This window comes from Emys orbicularis, chromosome 3, assembly GCF_028017835.1.
Source record: "Emys orbicularis isolate rEmyOrb1 chromosome 3, rEmyOrb1.hap1, whole genome shotgun sequence".
Classification (NCBI taxonomy): domain Eukaryota; kingdom Metazoa; phylum Chordata; order Testudines; family Emydidae; genus Emys; species Emys orbicularis.
This window is the reverse complement of record NC_088685.1, coordinates 200,063,823-200,084,194: the sequence shown is the minus strand read 5'-3', so window position 1 is coordinate 200,084,194 and position 20,372 is coordinate 200,063,823. Positions and strand designations below refer to the sequence as shown.

General features: G+C 43.3%; 1 protein-coding gene across 1 annotated transcript in view; it reads left to right on the top strand.

Annotated features, from left to right (window-relative positions):
- ACTR2 (actin related protein 2) overlaps window positions 1–20,143 on the top strand; it is a 44,793-nt gene extending 24,650 nt beyond the window's left edge. The window contains exons 4-9 of the mRNA XM_065401701.1: window positions 8,569–8,641; window positions 13,645–13,781; window positions 16,161–16,310; window positions 16,654–16,799; window positions 17,318–17,450; window positions 18,846–20,143. Of these exons, the coding sequence (XP_065257773.1) occupies window positions 8,569–8,641; window positions 13,645–13,781; window positions 16,161–16,310; window positions 16,654–16,799; window positions 17,318–17,450; window positions 18,846–19,016 (810 nt within the window). The 3' untranslated portion in view covers window positions 19,017–20,143. The remainder of the gene's footprint in view (window positions 1–8,568; window positions 8,642–13,644; window positions 13,782–16,160; window positions 16,311–16,653; window positions 16,800–17,317; window positions 17,451–18,845) is intronic.
- The last annotated feature ends 229 nt before the right edge of the window (window positions 20,144–20,372 follow it).

Below are 20,372 nucleotides of genomic sequence, written 5' to 3'. Positions count from 1 at the left end.
TAGAACAGCAGTAGTATGGTCTGGGGGGAGATTTTGAAAAGCTCAAATGGCAGTTAAGCACCTAGCTGCCATTTATGCCTTTTGAAAATTGAGAAAGTAAAATCTGGGAAGAGAGGTCAAATGGGAGTTCAGTAGAGTCTGTAGAGGGGTTGTTAATGTTAGAGACTTAATAGAAGGAGGAGAAAACATGGTACAGTACTTTATACGGGAGAAATCTGAAGGCTTATAGAGTAGAACCTCAGAGTTACGAACACCTCGAGAATGGAGGTTGTTCGTAACTCTGAACAAAACATTACGGTTGTTCTTTCAAAAGTTTACAACTGAACATTGACTTAATACAGCTTTAAAACATTCCACTATGCAGAAGAAAAATGCTGCTTTTTATTTTTTTAGTAGTTTACGTTTAATACAGTACTGTACTGTGTCTGCTTCCTCCCCCCTCCCCTCTTGTCTCTGCTGCTTCCTGATTGTGTGCTTTGGTTCCACTTGAGGTGTGCGGGTCATTGGCCAGTTCGTAACTCTGGTATTCATAACTCTGAGGTTCTACTGTATGCCAGAGAGTGGTGGGGGCAGGGGAAAGAAAATACACTTTCAAAAAGAAGGCCCCCTTAATTTCAAACTTGTTTTAAAACATTTAGACATATTTTGCAGATCACTAAAAGTATGCCCAATTCTTCAGCAACAAAGCTGTGAAATATGATTGTAGGTCTTCACCTGCCAAGGAACAAATTTGTGAAACTGGCCAGTGTTTTAAATCGAGCAATGTGAACAGCAGACTTTTTGAAACAGTGCCAAGGAGAAGTTGGAAAAAGTCAGTGCTTGATTCATTTAGATATTTTAAGAGAAGTGAAATGTCATCTTTTCTTGGAGCTGTTTGTTTTAAATAGTCAGCTGTCAGAGCATTTCTGGTTTAACCAGTCTGTAATGCTAAAAGCTACTGAATTCTTATCAGTTTTTTCTGCTCTGGTAAAAGCATATTGAGACAAGGGGAAGTGGTCAATCACTTGTGACTCATGGCTGTAATAAACTGCGTGTTTTGTTCACTCAGCCTTTCTTGCCTTCGCTGTAAACTTGTCAAAGAACTACTCTGTGAAGCACTGTCCTACAGTCTGTGGAGTCTGTTTCTTTAAATAGTCAAATTGTATTTAAAATTATAAGCTAAAGGCAAATTAGCAATAAACTATGTAATTGTATTTTAATGGTTAAGGAGAGCTAGAGCACAGGATAAGAACTCTTTTTGATATTTAACTTGTGTAAGTTTTGATGAGTGCTGTTTCTTAGAACGATACACGTTTGCAAGGTATAATTAAATATTGTGGTTATTTAGCCGTACCATTTCAACTGTGGCTGACTTTAATTGCTTTTTTAAATCCAGGAAGTCTGTGTCATGTATACTTGCCTATAGCAGCCGGATGTTAATGTGTTTGAAAGAAAAGTTACCTTTACTTTGTATTATATGCAGTATACATTTTTCTTAAAATGTTATATAATTTAAGAATTCTTAGCAAGGCCTCAGAAATTTACATTATTCTTTTTAAATAGTAATTTTGGGGTTCTTTTTATTTGCTATCTGGTTTCTCAGGCTTTAGGATACATTTGCTTTCATTTTCAAAATTTTCTTCACAACCATACACTTTTTTTTTTTTTTTTTTTTTTTTATATAATGAAACTTGAGAATCTTATGCAATCTCTTCATTCCAGCAGCTGGTGCTTTAAGAAAAACACCAAATATTGAGAGACTGATGATAAAATCATGAGTTGGCCACACTGTAGTCCATTCTGTCTTCACCAAGAACAAGGAACAGGAAGGCAGAGCTGTATAAAATAGCTTGTGATACTGACTCCGATGCCCACAATTGGTGCTGTGTATAGATTTATTGTAAGGGGCTGGCCCTATTCCTTACATTTCAGCCCTATGTTTTATTTCTGTGTATCGCACAATAGAACAGTTGAAGGAATGAGTCAAATAGACCTTGGCAACAGAAAAAAAGTTAGTCGAGCTTCAGAAAGTGACAGGAACGTACACCTTTAACAAACAGTACGTTCCATGCCCTGAAGAAGATTTCCGTGTAAGCTCAAAAGCTTGTCTTTTACCAACAGAAGTTGGTCTAATTAAATATATTACCTCACCCACCTTGTCTCTCTAACTTCATTCCAAAGTCAAATTGCAGTAATGAAGTACACCTCTAGCCTGATATAACGCGACCCGATATAACACGAATTCGGATATAACGCGGTAAAGCAGTGCTCCGGGGGGGGCTGCACACTCCAGTGGATCAAAGCAAGTTCGATATAACGCGGTTTCACCTATAATACGGTAAGATTTTTTTGGCTCCCGAGGACAGCGTTATATCAGGGTAGAGGTGTACATGGCTGCCTCCCACTCCTCAATTAGGTGTAGTTGTTTTTTGTTTTTGTTTTGAAAAACAGTTCAGTTTACGGAAAAAGTGGTGTGTGGGTTTTATTTACAAGCATTAAACCCTCCTCTTTCTCCGTCCCCTCCCCCACCCCATTAAATTAATGTGGAATGTCTTTATTAACTTAGGGCATGGCTACACTTGCAAGTTAGAGCGCACTGAGCTGCTTTAATGCGCTCTAACTCACGACCCGTCCACACTGGCAAGGCACGTAGAGCGCTCTGACTCCGCGGTTAGAGCGCTCCTGGTACTCCACCTCGGCGAGTGGAATAACGTTTGATGCGCCCCCGCTGGAGTGCCGCGGTGCCAGTGTGGACACCCTGGTTTGTTAATGGGCTCTGATCGGCCTCCAGAAGTGTCCCACAATGCCTGTTCTAGCCACTCTGTCATCAGTTTGAACTCTACTGCCCTGCCCTCAGGTGAGTGCTTGCTCATGTCCATTCCACGTTGGGTGCTCCCAGTCCCTCTGACCCCATGAGGTCAGCCACCAGCTTCGTCGTCCTCTAGCAAGAGAGAGCATGGTGCTCCAAGCTCCTTCCTTGCACTAGGCCCTCCGGCTCCTTCTAGAGGCAAACCCACTCTTCTGTCCTCTGTGAGGTCATGCCCAGCCCACCACCAGTCACCGGATCCTCAGTACCGATTGGAGGCAGCGAGAGGTACCGTTTCCCATGGACGCCTAGAGAGGATTCTTAATCTGAGTCCGATGCGGAGCCCTGTGTTCAACCTAAGGGCCCCCCGTTGTACATGCTGCCAGACCTCGGTATGGGCCCCCTCCCCCCCCCACCCGCTGGTATCTGCGAGAACAGTGGCCATTCTGGAATCCTTGGTGTTTTCCCCCAGTACCAGGTCCACCTTCCCACCGTTTCTACTCAGTTACTTCTGAGAGGCGGACTCCCACTCCTCCACAACCAGCACCAGACCACAACTCCAGTACCAACCCCAGTACTGATTTACAGCACGTGGCTCTTATGGAGGTTATTCAGGCTGAAGAATAGGAAGAAATCTCTCCTCCAGTACAGGCCTCTTCCTTTTCCTCCCCAGATGAGGCCATCTCCGGGCCGAGCAGCTCACTTCCCCAAGATGACTTTAAGCTTCATCAGGAGCTTCTAAAGCGGATAGCAGCTAACTTGGGGCTTGAGATTGAGGAGCTCAAAGAATCACCTCACAGCCTTATTGACATTCTGGCTGCCGCAGCTTCATCTAAAGTGACCTTACCCATTAATGAGGCAGTGATGGGTCCAGTCAGAGCCTTGTGGCAGACTTCATCTTCTCTGCCCCCCCCACTCCCCCACTTTGAAGAGGGCAGAGAACAAATATTATGTGCCAGCCATGGGTATGAGTATCTGTACTCTGACCCCACTCTGGGCCGCTTGTTATATTGATGGCTAACGAAAGGGACAGATGGCAGTTGAGTGCTACCCTGAAACAGAAGGACACACAGAAACTTGATCTGTTTGGGAGGAAAGTTTATTCGACAGGTGGTCTACAACTACATATCTCAAACCAGCAAGCCTTACTACAATTTGTGGAACTCCCTGTCCAAATTTAAGGACTTCAGGCCCCAAGACTGAAGGCAGGAATTCTCAGCCCTCTTAGAAGAGAGAGAGAATGTTGCCAGAGCACCTCTCCAAGCGGCACTGGACACAGCAGATGAGGTGGCCAGGACAAAGGCCTCCTCTGTCACCATGAGATGATGCTCTTGGCTTCAGTCTTCGGGACTCCCTCAGGAGGTCCAGTCTATCCAATGGACCTCCATTTTGAAGGCTCCTCACTATTTTCAGAGCAGATGGACACAAGACTATGTAGCCTGAAGGATTCAAAGTCTACCCTCAGGATCCTAGGCCTCTATACTTCATCTACTTCAAGAAAGCACTTAAAGCCTCAACAGCTGCCATGCTTCTTGGCTCCGCCTCCGAGACAGGATCCCTATAAGAGAAAAAGGAGAGGTTATAAGCACCGTCAGCTGCTTCCGTTCACCTCAACCTTCCTGTTGGGGTCTCATAGGTACTTTGGTGGGCCCAAGCAGGCCTTAGCAAACTCCTTAGCAACTCCTTGCCCAGGAGGTGCAGACCCTCCTACGGATGGGGGCCGTGGAGGAGGTACCTTGAAACTTGAGAGGGAGAGGGTTTTACTCCCATTATTTTCTAACCTCAAAGGGGGTCTTTGTCTGATCTTGGACCTGCGTCGTCTCAACAGATGTCTCAAGAAACTGAGGTTATGCATGGTCTCCCTGGCCTCCATCATTCTCTCTCTGGCTCCAGGGGACTGTACACCGCCCTCGACTTGAACACTTACTTTCACATTTCTGTCTTCCGTGGCCACAGAAGAATTCTCAGGTTTATTGTAAACCAGACTCATTATCAATTCACCGCTCTTCCCTTCTGCCTGTTCACTGTCCCTTGGGTTTTCATGAAGTGCATGGCGGTGGTAGCTGCCTTCCTCAGACAGCAAAGCATTCAGGTCTACCTGTACCGTGATGACTGAGTAATCCAGGGTCATACAGAGGCTCGAGTAAATAACAGCATCAGCCCCGTTCCAAGCCACCTTTCGAGTGCTGGGCCTAGTTGTAAATGAGCAAAAATTGACTCTTATTCCAGTTCAGAGAACAGAATTTGTTGGGGCAGTGCTCGACTCGACCCAAGCCAGAGCCTTTCTTCCGGAGGCCCGATTACAGACTATGTTGGACCTGATATGCAAGGTCATCGTCCACCCAATCAGGACAGCCTGGGTTTGCCACAAGCTACTGGGACACATGGCTGTGTGCAAATACATGGTCCGGCATGCAGCACTACACTGCAGGCCCCTGCAGACATGGCTAGTTTTAGTTTATTCTCCGAACAGATACTACTTGGGCTACTCGGTGCTTACTGTTCAAACCCTGGTCCTCACCTCCCTCGACTGGTGGAAGGATCCAAGGTTTGTGACGATGGGAGTCCCCTTTGTTGCACCCCAACCATCAGTGTCCCTAGCCTTGGACATGCCAGACCTAGGTTGGGGAGCCCACCGTGACAGCCTCAGGACTCAAGGCCTGTGATCCCAGGAAGAACTCTCCCTGCACACAAACATCAGGGAGCACAGAGCGATCCACTTAGCTTGCCAAGTGTTCTTTTCCCAGATCACAGGCAAGGTCATGCAAGTTCTGATGGACAACACTGTGGCCATGTTCTACATCAACAAGTAGGGAGGAGCTCGTTCCTCCTCCCTGTGTCAGGAGGCCGTCCGTCTATGGGACTTCTGCATGAAGCACTCCATCCACCTTGAGGCTTCCCATCTTCCGGGACCCTGGAATGCACTGGTGGATCACCTCAGCAGATCCTTCTCCTCTCACCACGAGTGGTCCCTTCACCCAGAGGTCACCAGGTTTATCTTCCAAAGGTGGGTGTCTCCCCAGGTGGACCTCCTTTGCGACCAAGCAGAACAGGAAATGCCAGCAGTTTTGCTCACTGAGAGGGCACAGCCCAGGCTCCCTCTCAGATGTCATCCTGTTTCCTTGAACAGAACTTCTATTCTATGCATTCCCCCGGTTCATCTGGTTCACAAGATCCTTCTGAAAATCAAACTGGACAAGGCAAGAGTTATTCTTATATGCTCTGTGTGGCTACACCGACACTGATTCGGCATGCTGCTAAATCTGTCAGTAGCAACCTCACTTCTGCTCCCACTCTGCCCGGACCTGATCTCTCAAGCCCACGAAAGTAAAATAAAAGTAAAGTAAGTTACTCCACCCGAACCTCAGCTCCCTTCACCTAATTGCATGAATGTTACGTGGCTGAACCTGGAGGAGCAGGCCTGTTTGGAACAAGTTTGACAGGTCTTGCTAGGTAGTAGGAAGCCACCCACTAGGGCTACCTGCCTCGCCAAATGGAAGTGTTTCTTAATATGGGTGTCTCAACGAGACCTCTTTCTGACTCAGTCTTCCCTTCAGTCTATTCTGAATTATTTGTTCCATCTTAAGCAATAGGGTCTAACCCTCGTGTCTATCAAGGTGCATTTAGCAGCAATTTTGGCCTTCCCACCCAGAGGTGAACTGCAGATCAGTGTTCTCTCATGAAATGTCAGTCCACTTTCTTAAAGGGCTGTCATTTATTCTCAGGTCCGCAAGCCAATTTCCCCCCCCCCCCCCCCCATGGAATTTAATCCTGGTTCCGTTGAGGCTCACAAGTCCTCCCTTTGAACTGCTGGCATAGTGCCCTTTAAAATCAAAGCCCTTACATCAGAGCTACCATACACTGTGTTCCTCAAGGACACGGTCCAATTGCGCCCCCACCCGGTCTTCCTGCCAAAGGTGGTTTTGCAGTTCCATAGCAACCAGGCCATTTTCCTGCCATTCTTCTTTCTGAAGCCTCTCAAGAATTCAGAAGAGCAGCGGCATCACTCATTGGTTGTTAGGCGTGCCCTCGCCTTCTGCATCGAGAGGACTAAACCCTTTCACAGATCTATGCAACTCTTTGTGGCAGTAGCAGAAAGGATGAAAGGCCTACCAGCGTCAGCCCAGAGACTCTCATCCTGGATAACCTCCTCTATTTGGGCATGCTGTGAGCAGGCAGATGTCCCACCTCCAGCCATCGTGATCGCTCACTCCATGAGAGCTCAGGCCTCTTCAGCACCATTCCTCGTGCAGGTTCCAATCCAATCCAATCCATCTGCTGCAACCTGGTCATCAGTGCATAGCTTCTCATCCCATTATGCCATCACTCAACAGGCTCAAGACAATGCCAGGTTCGGGAGAGCTGTGTTGTAGTCCGCATGTCCATGAATTCTGAGCTCACCTCCTTGGATACTGCTTGTGAGTCATCTGACGTGGAATGGACACAAGCAAGCACTTGAAGAAGAAAAAACGTTTACTAACCTTTCCATAACTGTTGTTCTTCAAGATGTGTTGCTCATGTCCATTCCACAACACACACTCCTGCCCCACTGTTGGAGTTGGCTGGCAAGAAAGAACTGAGATGGTGCGGGGCCGGCAGCGCCCTTATGCCAGAGCATAAGCACACGACACCAGAAGGCGCTAGAGCCGGCCTGACGGATACCACTGAAGGGGAAAATCTCCAGCAACAGTGCATGTGGTGCGCGCGCACCTGTTGTAGAATGGACATGAGCAACACATCTCGAACAACAGTTATGGAAAGATTAGTAACCGTTTTTTCAAGATCTGTGGGACCTACACATGCCTATCACTACATGTGGTATACCTCATCCAGTGCACTAAATGCCACAATAGCAACTATGTGGGTGAAACCAGACAATCATTATGCTTTTGAATGATCTCACACAGGAAAATGATAAAAGACAAAAATACCGTCACCTGTGAATGAAGCACTTTTCACAAAGCGATCACTCTGTCTGACCCATCAGTCCTCCTCGTCAAAGGAAACCTGCACAACACTGTCAAAAGACGAGCCTGGGAGCTTAGGGGTAACTTTGTTAGTCACTAAAAATCATGGACTGAATAGAGACACTGGATTTCTGGCTTATTACAATCTGTAACGCACTAACAATGCCCTGCCCAGCCGCCTCTCTCCCCTTTCTTTTCCCCCTCTTACTGGAGGTGTGTTAACAGGCCATCTCACCTTGACTGGTCCTTTGAAATATGTTAACTACTTATGCTAAATAATCTCTTCCACTTTGTATTTAGCTGTGACAATTGAGTACGTTTCCCAGACCTGAAGAAGAGCTCTGTTTTAGCTCGAAAAATTGTGTTTCCCCAACAGAAATTGGTCCAATAAAAGATATTACCTCACCCACCTTTTCTCTCTAATGTCCTGGGACTGATGTGGCTACAGCAACTCTGCGTACTGATAGTTCCTCTCATTTGCATGAATGGGCAACTGCTTTGTAAGAATTTAAGTGTTGCTTATTGGAGTGAAATAAATCACTTTCTGAAGTGTATAAAAAAACGGAATGGTTGTGTAAAATCCAATTATTACAAGAAGCTACTGATGGGTACAAAGAATCAAAGCATGTAGTTGTTGCCCCAACATGCAACATAATGCTGCTAAATATTTGTCCAATAAAGGTAGCAAAGATGTATTATTTCGATCACCTAATAATCATAGTAGATGTAAACTTTTTCTTTTAAGCTGCTATAAATCTTTAAAGAATTTCCTCCTTATTTGGACACTAATTTTTGTTGTTTTCCCCCCCCCCCCAGGTAATGTTTGAGACATACCAGTTTTCTGGAGTATATGTAGCCATTCAAGCTGTTCTTACTTTGTATGCCCAAGGTAGGTAAAGGTTATAACTTAGCACATTTAATATCTAAATGCATTACTTTGCTGAAGGCTTAATATGGTATTAATAGGGCTGCCGATTAATTGCAGTTAACTCACGCGATTAACTCAAAAAATTAATTGACAGCCCCAGCTATTAATAAAGAAAAGATCTTGGTCCCAATTCACCAGTAGCATAACTGAGCCAGCTGACTGGATCTTCATCAAGAGTTTTGGGTTGATGAGCATCGGCATGAGTAGTACTTCTCATGGTCCGTAGCTTATTCCTCCTTTCCCCATAAAAATAACACTGTGGATTCTTCTTTGTAAATGCTAAAACCTGGTAATATAGAACGAGATTGTTCTTGTATCTCAGACATTTAAAATGTCATTTTCAGAAAGTCTTTAGCATGTTTTCAGTTTTCAAGAAAAGGTTCCAACAAGTCCTTTAAACTTTGATTTCATTTTATGGAAGCAAAATTACATTGCCTTAAGTCGATGCCTAAAAGTTATGAAAGCATTAAGATGACTGTGCTTTATTTCTTGGGCAAGAGAAGGAAGTAGATTTCTCTGACAAGTTGGAATAAATCATAATTTGAGTTTGAGCGTTAAGAGACTGGAGGTGAAATCCTGGCCCTGTTGAAACCAATGAGTGTTTGCTATTGACTGCAGTGGGGCTTGGATTTCACCCTAGGACTTGAAAGAGAGTTAATTCCAAGCATATGTGTATGATAACATGACTCCTTACACCTTTTATTAGTAGCATGGTGAAATTACATTTAAATGGTAGAATGTGCACAGCCTTTTTGCAATAACATCTGTTATCACCACTTTTATGTCAAGAATGGTATAAATTTGCTCTGCCACACTACATGTTAAGCGCAAGATATTAACAATTGAACATGGTTATATTTACAAACTGAAGTGCTAGCTGAAAAACCGTTGAAACAATTTTATTCAGTACCAGCGGTGGGGGGGGGGGGGGGGTCTTAGAAAAGGGAAAAACAAACCATCTGCAACAATTCAGAACTTATAGAAGATGACACTAAAATTCAGCTGACACATTTATGACACTTGAGTTAAGATATTGCCCAAACTTCTCTTAAATCCCCTCTTTTATTGGGTTCATAGCTGGACAATAAAAATTCTTTCCAGGCTGAAATTTGGTGCGCACATATTCTCACTGGGAGGGATTTTTCTTTTGGTAATTTATATTCCTTCTAGGCATGAGGGAAGTGTCATCATTCCCACTGCAGGGTAGGTGATAAACCTCTCTATTCCCGATCAAGGGCCTGCATCCCAAACTGCTGTCCTAACTTCAGGCTTTTGGACAGGACTCCAGAGGGCAGGATGGGCTGCAGACTTCCTTCCCACTCTCAACTTCAAGGGCTGCCTGAGAGTCTCTATTGACACTGCCTAAAGTCACACTCCTATGTCATGGCCTGATTTCTTTCTCAGTGGTGCTGAGCATTTGCAATGCTCACTGGTGTCAAAGAGTTTGGAAATTTACCCTATAATTCTATATGTGCCTGCATTTCATGGCATGTGATTTTTGAGACAATTCCTGTGTAAATAGCAAAAAATAATTTTAACCTTTAGAACGCTTTGATGTATAGATTGTCAGCAAAATGAATGCTTAGGACAGGATGTGTGAGACTTCTAAGTATTTAATGTATCCAGTTTCCAAAGGGTTAATTCTGGGTGACACATACCCATGAACACTATTAGCAGAAGTGAAAATACTCGTATATCTTTAATATGTCATGTGTTCCTAGGAATTGTAGTGCACATGATATGCAACTTCAGTCATTGCTTTAGAGATCTTTGTAATACCCAATCAAACTGGATGTTTGCCTTCAAATTCAAAATGAATAAATGTTATTGACCACAGTATGTATGTAGCTACTGTTAAAACTATGTCCCCAGAAACTAGCTACTGCTTTTACCTGGTATTTTGCATATCTATTTATGCCTGAGGGAATTCTGCGCCAAAAAATTAAACATTCTGCGCAACGATATTTTAAAATTCTGCAAATTTTATTTGTCAGTAAATAAATGTGGAGGCTCCAGCATGGCAGTGGGGAGCACAGGCCTCTGGCTGCACAGAGTTGGGTTATCACCCTGCTACCTCTTCTCCCCCTCCCCCCCAGGACATGGACTTGGCGGTGAGGCTGCACCCAACCCTGACACAGTGCAAGGGCTGAGCCTGCCCCAGAAACACCCCCGGGCCCTGCCCCTCTGCGCCAGGTGCACCAGGGGTGGCTGGGCAGGCTCAGCCCAGCAGGCTCCAAGTGTGGAGGGGCTTAGTGTGGGGTGAGAGGGTTCTCTGTGGGGCATTCTGGGCGTGGGCGGCTCAGTGAAGGGTCCAGGTGGATCTGGATGCACAGGGACTCATGGGGGTGCAAGGCTGCAGGAGGGTCCAGGTGGTTGGGACTCAGCATGTGGGTCTGGGTGTGGGGGAATGGGGCTCCGCGGGGGGAGAGGGGGTGTCTGGGTGTCGGAGGGGTTCAGCTGGGGGTGGGTCTAAGTGCTGGGGGAGTGGGGCTTGGTGGGGTGGGGGTCCAGGTGCAGCCATTTCCCTCTGCCCCTGCCCCATCCCCTACTGTCGTCTCCTCCTCCTCCTCCTCCTCCTCCTCCTCCTCCTATCTCGTTCACCTCACTCCCACATACCCCTACCCCATTCCCCTATCCCCTTCTCTTCCCCCGCCCTATCCCATCACCCTTCCTTCTCCACCCTGTCTCCCCCTTGCCCTGCCCTACCATGGGCATTTACCGTTGTACGGAAAACGGGATGGTGACCATGCATAGCGTCCAGCACACATAGAAAGGGAAGATGACTGGCAGCGTCCGACTTCAGAGTCAGCGAGACGGAGCAGCCACCCTCCCGCACCTGGCAGGAGAGAAGCTGCTCCATCCCACCTGCTTCACTCCCCACCCAGGCCTCGCTTGTGGGGAGAGGGGCTGAGCGAGCCGGAAACATGCCAGGGGCGGGGAGGCACAGCATGGGAATGACTGAGACTCCCCTCCCCCTGGCAGTCCAAGCAGAACAAGCCCTGGGCAGCTCGGCACTCACAGAAATGGGGGGGAGGGTGTGAATGGCACATGACCCTGCATGCTCCCCCATGCCTTGCCTCTGAGGGGGTAATGTCTGCTCCACTTCTCCCCCCTCCCCCCAACTACATGCATGGGCGTCCCTCCCTCCCTCCCAGTGATTTACCTTTCTGCCAGCTGCTCTGGGCACCGGAAATGATGAGCCTGCACTGCTGGGAAGGAGCACCTGACCGCTGTTGCAGCTTCCCTTTGCTTCCCCATCAGAGTGTCATTTTTTCTGAAGGGAAGCAAAGAAATAATCAGGGGACATGAATTCTGCGTGCACACAGTGGCACAGAATTCCTCCAGGAGTAATCTATTGTATTTTTTAAAGGATGATCCTTATCCATCAAAATTAAACATTCCACAACAGTCTTTTTACAGTTAGTCTCCTGTGATTGACTAGTTCTTTCTTTGCTGTGGTGATAACCTTGTTCTGCCTTATATTACTCTGCAGGAATGTTCCATTTATAAACTGGTTGGCAGATACTCCAATTCACTAATATACATGAGGCTCTGTTATGACAATTGTATGTGTCCATAAGTAACCAAATCAGTATAATATCTTCAGCCTCATTCCTGATGAAGAATTAATAGTTTGAAAACTCACTATTTAAAGTGAATTATGAAATTCAACCTCTAGTCATAAATTCCAAAACCCAGAATCCCGTTTAAAACCTCATTAAAGGGGTATTGTCAGATTAAAAATCTTATATTTAAATGTATTTATTTGCTTGTGGTAACACATCAGAAACGAAAGTTAAAGCTAAAGATTCTACTTAAGCTCTGTAGCGTAGACCTAGCATAGCCCCCTACTGTAGTTGCAGTCTACACCGACAGAGTTTTTCTGCCAGGTAGGAACACCATCTCCCCAAATGACATTAGCTGTGTTGACAGAAGCACTCCTCTGTTGAGTTAGCAGTGTCTACGCTGGAGAGTTTGTCGGCATAATATGTCAGTCAGGGTGTAGGTTTTTTCACATCCCTGACCTACTTAGCTATGTTGATATAGGTTTTAAGTATAGACCGAGCCTTACTTTTCATCATTAACTCTAACTAGTTGCTTTCTGCATTTTGCTTACGTGACCAATTCAAGGCTGTTTCACTTTCTGGATGTTATAAATTACCACAATAATGTGTTTCTCATAACTTGACTAAACCAAAAAAAACCCAACTTCTCACTGGAATTAGACTTCCTAAGGGTTTGGCAAACCCCTTTCAAAACCCAAATTAATCTCAGACTGTCCTGGGAAAAACAAACTTAGAATGGCCAGTTTGTCGGCTCTGCTGTAATTTTAAGTGGCTTTTGTTTACGTCCTACAAAATATGAAATTACAGAAGCCTCAAGTCATGCACTCCAGCACCAACCAACCCAAAATTACACAATTCTGCTTAGTTATTCAAATAAAGTAAATTACGTGTGGCATGAATGAGATCTCCAGGTGTTCAGCATCTTTGAAAATGAGGCTAATCTGTTTGCACATTAATACAGAAAACAGGAGTTTATGCCCCAACCAGCATTTAACCAGTTTAAATATTCTCTATTTAATTGGAACATGATTTATTGGGATGTCAGGATATGAGAAAAAATTCCATATGATGGGGCTGCAGTCAGTTAAGAAGGGTTAGTAGCATTTTTTTTAAAAGATTAGGGTGGAGGAGTTCATCTCTGTTCATACAGAATTTTCCAAGTAAAGTTTAAAACAAATAGTTGAAATGAAGTGGAGCACTTAATTTTACTACAATATTTTATTTTAAAATGTGATCAGACTTTCCTCAGAAGGGGAAAGGTCTCTCTTAATTAGGACAGTTACTTCATCAGGGCAGTAGTCTGGCCACCCGGTTGGTCCAGTTAGGAGGACCCTAATGTACTGTGATATATCATTCTCTGTATCTGCTTTTAGATGTAATATTACTGTTCTTACTTAGGCTTATTGACTGGTGTTGTTGTGGACTCTGGAGATGGTGTAACTCACATTTGCCCAGTCTATGAAGGTTTCTCTCTTCCTCATCTTACCAGACGACTAGACATTGCTGGGAGGGATATTACCAGATACCTCATCAAGGTAAGCTGAAAAAAAATTTCTTGGTGCTACAGTCCCTATCCTAGTGATAGGCTGCTATGTGGCCTCTATCCAAGTTCAAATCAGTTGAAGCCTAGAAAGTGGAAAGCTTGCTAGTAGTGGAGAAATCTGTCCTCTTTCCTCTCAGTCTGGGGGGGAAATTGTTCTTGTATGCTTTTCCCCAGGATGCCTTAAAGCAGGGTCCTGTACGTGGTATGGAATTTGCTGTGGGATCCATTCCTTACTGCAGAATGGTGCTTCAGAATCCATTTAAAAAAATACATTTCTAGTCCTTATGGGTTGCAAGAAGAACCTTCCAACTAGAAACAGTGTACGTCAGTGCACTGATGGTACTAGTCTCTCCAAACAGCCTTAAACAGCTGCTCTGCGGTGTGTGAACTGGCCCATTTATCTCAGTGCCGTGATACCTGTGAAACCTAAGAGCAGTAATATTTAAATTGTCTGTCTATTGCACTGCTCATTATTTAGGCTGAGACTTCCCAGCTGAAGTGATTATTTCACAATTACAAACTGCCTCCCATATTCCAAAAGCCCCAGCCACCAGCCCACCCCTAAACACAAGCTCCTTTGATTATCCGGTGTATATTAAAAATGGCAAATGTGGGAATGAGTTGAATTTAATATCAAAACACACCACCAGGGCTACTGTATTCCTGCATAAACGTTCATATTTCATTTGTTAAATCCCCCTTTTTTAAAATTTAAATTCAGCTGCTTGCAGCATGCATAGGAATTTCCCTTTAAAACCCAGGATTTCTGTGCTGCAGAGCCTTGCCCAGTGGTGTTCTGGAAAGAGTGGATGGGGGGGGCCTCAGCAGTTCTAATATTTTGCATTCTTGGGGCTTGCTTTGCAGTGTGGACAGTGGGTGGTGCTTCCTGTCCTCTGATCCTTCCCTGCCTAACCAATGCCAATCAGAAACCAAAGATTTGGAGGACCCCTTTAGACAAGGCCCTCCTGGTCATTGCTTCCATTTCCAAAATGCTGGGCTTGAGATGTGCTGCCCCAAATTCTGCCTCATCTCCCTCTAAAAACATTCACACTAGACTGAGTTATACTGTAAGGGTGTCTTCACTACGGGCTGGATCGGCGGGCAGCAATCGATCTATTGCGTCTAGTCTAGACGCGATAAATCGATCCCCGAGCGCTCTCCAGTCGACTCCTGTACTCCAGCTCAGGGAGAGGCGCAGGCAGAGTCGAAGGGGGAGCGTCAGCAGTCGACTCACCGTAGTGAAGACACCGCGGTAAGTAGATCTAAGTAACGGAGCTGAAGTTGCGTAACTTAGATCGATTTTCTCCCCCTCCTCCCCAAGTGTAGACCAGGCCTAAGAGTCAGACTTCAAAAGGGAGCTGTGAGTAAGTGTGACTTGCGTACCGATGAACCAGAAGGTATAAGTATATACCTGCACAGGAGTCTAAGTTGGTAAGTAACTTACACTCCGTAATACATTATTTCTGAATTTGGTCCCACCTGATGCGGGGGAAATCCATTTGGAGAGGTTCCCATAGTGAGTTTCAGTTAATGGCTACAGTGACTGCATACCTGAAAGGATTTCACATACTATGTTTGGTAAAACTGTTAATCAATTTCACGACATCTTTGACTGGCATATCAAAAACTAACGTAGCCTGGGATTTAGCCACTCAAATTGATGAAGAATACATTCTGTGCATGTGAATCTTCAGAGCTAGATTTCAGAGTGATAGCTATGTTAGTCTGTATCAGCAAAAAAAACATATGCCCAAACAAATTTGTTATCTCTAAGTTGCCACAAGGACTCCTCGTTTTTTCAGAGCTAGAGTAATTCTTTTAAAGATTTTCAAGTATGTGGGAAAATCTTTCCCAATATTCATATGACAATGAGGAATGTATGTGTTTTCTACAGTAAGAGTGACTCTGTTCAGTCAATAAAGTGGTCAAATTAAAATCAATTGTATTGTTGCTACAACCTATAAAGACCTAAAAGAAATCAGCTGGATTGAGAAATCACAATGAAGCTCCAAATTTTGAAATGAAATCCCAAGAAAAAGAACAATTTGTTAGATCTTTCTTTCACTTTTTCCTTTGTAAAGATCATAGTGAAAACTGTAGTGCAGAACGTATCTTCCACTTTTCAGAGTTATACTGTCATATTCACGCTGATAGAAATAAATGCAATTTGACCCCTCCCCTTATTTTCTTAAACTTGATTCTGGTCACATTTTTTATTCAATTTGTCTTTAGAGAAGTCTCCGTTTCTTCTGAGAAATACAAAAGAAGGGGAGAAATCAATTAAATGTGCATGCATGTACACTTAATCACGGACAGTGAGAACTGAGCCACTCTTCAAATTTATTGCTAACCCAACATTCTTTTCCCATAGCTGCTCTTGCTGCGAGGATATGCCTTCAACCATTCTGCTGACTTTGAAACTGTTCGTATGATCAAGGAAAAGTTATGCTATGTGGGATACAACATTGAACAGGAGCAGAAACTGGCCTTAGAGACCACAGTACTAGTTGAGTCCTATACGGTGAGTGTATATGAGAGATGTACATCAGTTTTGAAGTTGAAAACTCATATGATGAAGAGACTCTTCCAGTATAAGTTAACACCATTTCAGGTAACAGATTCCTTGCCTTTGTAAATAGCTGCAGATTAAGTTATAAAATGACTGCAAGACTTGGAACTTTCTTTCAACAATACTAAACAATGTTTTTTGTAATGGCTTGAAACTATAGTAAGTTTTTTGGAAAAATATTTTTTTTTCTATTATGTACTGTTTCATAGTGAAAGATCCTGCTTTTTTGGTCTACTAAGTATTCGTATCTAAGTAATATCAGAATAAGCTTTAATTTGTGCTTTCTATTCTATAGCTCCCTGACGGCAGGATTATCAAAGTTGGTGGAGAGCGATTTGAGGCACCAGAAGCTCTGTTTCAGCCTCACTTAATCAATGTAGAGGGGGTTGGTGTTGCTGAACTGCTGTTTAATACAATCCAGGCTGCTGACATTGACACCAGGTAAGAGCAGGACATCCTAGAATGCTATGGATCTTCTTCTCTAAAACTTCTATCAGGGCACAAGTGTGAACAAGGAAAAATCAATTCATCCACAAAAATGGACCTTTCATAGCAATAGGCGAAAGACATTTTCTAAATACAGGTGTAATGATAAGTGTGAGTGAGGTGTTTCCTTGTCAGGTTAGTATTCACAAGTTAATGTAATCTCTTTTTGAAACGGAGTTTGTAGTGCTTATAACTCAACAATAACAAACATACATTTAGGACATGCAGCATTCTTCCACTCCTAAAATCTCTGCTCTCCAAAGCATATTGCATGGAGAGTTTACATTGAGCAAGAGAATATGTATCTATTTCAGAGTTCATTGTAAAGGCATTGTGTCTGTTCAGTGACAGCTGTCTGCATTTCTTGGATTTTCACTTACCTGCTTACCTGTATATTGGGGTTTCTGTATTCGTTGTACAGAGGAGAAACTGTTGCCGCTAGAAAAAATGTTTTTTTCCCCCGCCTCTATTAGGTCTGAATTCTATAAGCACATTGTACTGTCTGGAGGTTCCACTATGTACCCTGGGCTGCCTTCACGACTGGAACGTGAACTTAAACAGCTATACCTGGAACGGGTTCTGAAAGGAGATGTGGAAAAACTCTCTGTAAGTAGTGATTGATTAGTTGCTTCATTTGTAGATAGATCAGATATCCTGAACTACCACTAGAGGGAGCGAGATGGTCAGCAATAGGATGGAAAAAGCAATATGTGAAGTATTAACATCCCATCCTCTCTAACTGAAACATCAGTGTTTCAGAATGACCAATACAGACTTTGTATAGCCATCCTGGTGAAATGTTTAAATACACTTGAAACAAGGCCACAGTACTAGGTTACTTCAAAAGGTTAAGCAGAGTTTCAATGTAAATATATGCTGTTAAACTTTGGTGAGCAGTCCTGCTCTCAGACCTAACTTGGCACCTTAGGAAATCAGCTACTATTAGCAAGAAAATTAGTTGCCTTTTCTAAACAGTGGCAGTGCCTACTCCGTGTCAGTTTTGAATTTCAGCTCTTAGAGCTTGGATGGCTTACCTGCCTCTTTCTCCTTGAATTTTTTATTTTTAATACCGCATTCCACAATTACTCTGTGTGGCTCAGTCTTTTCCTTCCCTTTAATTCATTGGTAATTGTAGTGGGCAGACGTACCACTCACGAGAATTGCAGAACTAAGATTGCATTGTATTGCTGTCTGCCTTGTAGAAGGAAGGTCTCTCTTTAGAGAGGAAATGCTTTTTGGAATGAAGGGGTTTGTTTTTCCCCTTCAGTCTTGAATTGCATCCAGATTTTTTTCAAAATGCCTTTTAACAAAATACATTTTAATAAAACATTTGCTCTCTAAATCCCCAAAGAGGACTTACTTAAAGAATGTTTTCTGGATCATAATTGGACTGAGCTCATCATATAGGTAGCCAGAATACTTAAACTATACTAATTAGTCACGAAAACACTTAACATTCTTTTATCGTTTTTAAATATTCCAAGTTTGGTGGCTTATATATTTAATAATCACATTTAAAATGCAAAATAGTGCAGTGTGTAGGATTCAATCATCTACTCTGTAAGGGAACATGGAATAGTTAAAGTAGAAACCCAGGTGTGGAATCCTTTCCATTCCCCCACCCACCTGAGACTTAGTATAACTCTGGTCTTATAAACTGTACAATATTTTGTGAATTGATGAACTGGTAACTTCCCTGATAATCTTAGCTATCAAAGCTGAACAAATAATTTAGAATGTGATTCTAACCCCTGGACTTCTCTATAGGTACACTCAAGATGCAGTTTTGGAGAGCAAGTTAATTGTTTCTGATTTCCAATGCAAAGTAGCTATTTTATTGATTGTATTTTAGATTGCACAAGCAGAAAGCTCACGTGCAGCATGCCCTCTCCTAGCATTTCATTCACTTTCTTCCCACTAAACACAATTTCAGTTTCACTGTTACGGTGATTTTTTTGGTCCCAGGAATCCAAACAATACCGTGTCCTTTTTCCTTCTTAGAAATTTAAGATCCGTATTGAAGATCCACCTCGTCGAAAGCACATGGTGTTTCTGGGTGGTGCAGTTCTAGCCGACATCATGAAAGACAAAGACAACTTCTGGATGACCCGACAAGAATACCAAGAAAAGGGAGTGCGTGTGCTGGAGAAGCTTGGTGTGACTGTTCGATAAACTCCCGACCTTGTTCCTGTCACATGTCTAAAGCTTTTATTCCTTCATTGCCAGTCTTTGAACTCATTCAGCTACATGACATGGAAAGGCCTGTCTGTGCCCTTTGACCCAAAGGTCAGGTTTTGTTCTGGCTTCTTGGGGTAGCTTTTGTTAAATGTTTGTTAATATGGCTAAATTTGACCACTTCCCTGCAAACAAAACAGAGCAAGAGCAGCCTGTCTACTGCATTGTTCCTTCTCAGGAAGGCAATTCTGGTAGGCTTTTTTCTTCTGGGTTTATTGCTGTAGTGCTGCTGGCTTTTGTCTCTAGCTCACTGGGGGTGGTGTGCCTTTCTTAGCATAAGAAAACCTGTCAGCAGCAGCTTTTACCCTCACGCTATTGTGGTGTTTACCTTTGCATCTTTGGCCTCCATCTCCATTGGCATTTTTTACCACAATTAGGAATTCTGATTAAAACCACAGTTTTAACCAACCAAAATGGCTTTCCACACAGTTCCAACATAATTGGACTCCAAATGCACTGTCCACTTAAACTGTGTTAAAAGGCAGTTTATCTGCAGCTGTCTGACAGAATTCCTAAACAAAATGACACACTCAGTGGGGCTTTTCGTGGTGCGTTTCTTCAGAATGGCTGTCTAAGCAGTTATTGCCACAAACCAACAAATATCAGAAACCTCCAGTATTCTGACAAATTTAAATTCTTAGCCTTATAGTTTTTTGGTGTTGTATAGCTTCACTGCTAGGGGACACTGGGGGTCAACTTTATTTAGAAATACTCTTCTTTTTATAGTTAAATTTTGGTACCATGATGTGTCTACGTAATAGAGAGCAAGAGCTTATCGATTCCATTTAATTGGGTTTGAGGCTTTGGCTAAGAAATTTTAGAGCAGTTGGGTCTGGAGTCTAAATCTTAATCTATTGAAAAATAACATTTTAAAAAATGCTTGTAATAATTCTAATTCGATACAATAAAATACCCCAACAAACCGAGTTGTAAATGCTTGTTGTAAGCGCTTTTGTGTACCTCAGAAGCGCTTCTATTAAAATTTGCAAGTTCGTGAATCCAGTGCCAAGTAGTTATTGCAAATGAATCTTTCATCTTAACTGACCAATGTTTGTTTAAATAAAGCAAGTAGATATTTATAACAACCACTGGCAGTAGGTTATGAAGAATGACCTATATTTGTTGCAGTTAAAAATAACATTGACGTGAGACTTGTTGCTAGTTGGTAAATATCCACAATTCACTCTGTCTAGTCTTGATTTTTGATACTTATGGGGGGGAAGGAAGTAAAACCAGCATTGAGAATGTTGTTTCCAAAAAACACATTAAAAGCTGAGATTCATTGAAAAATAG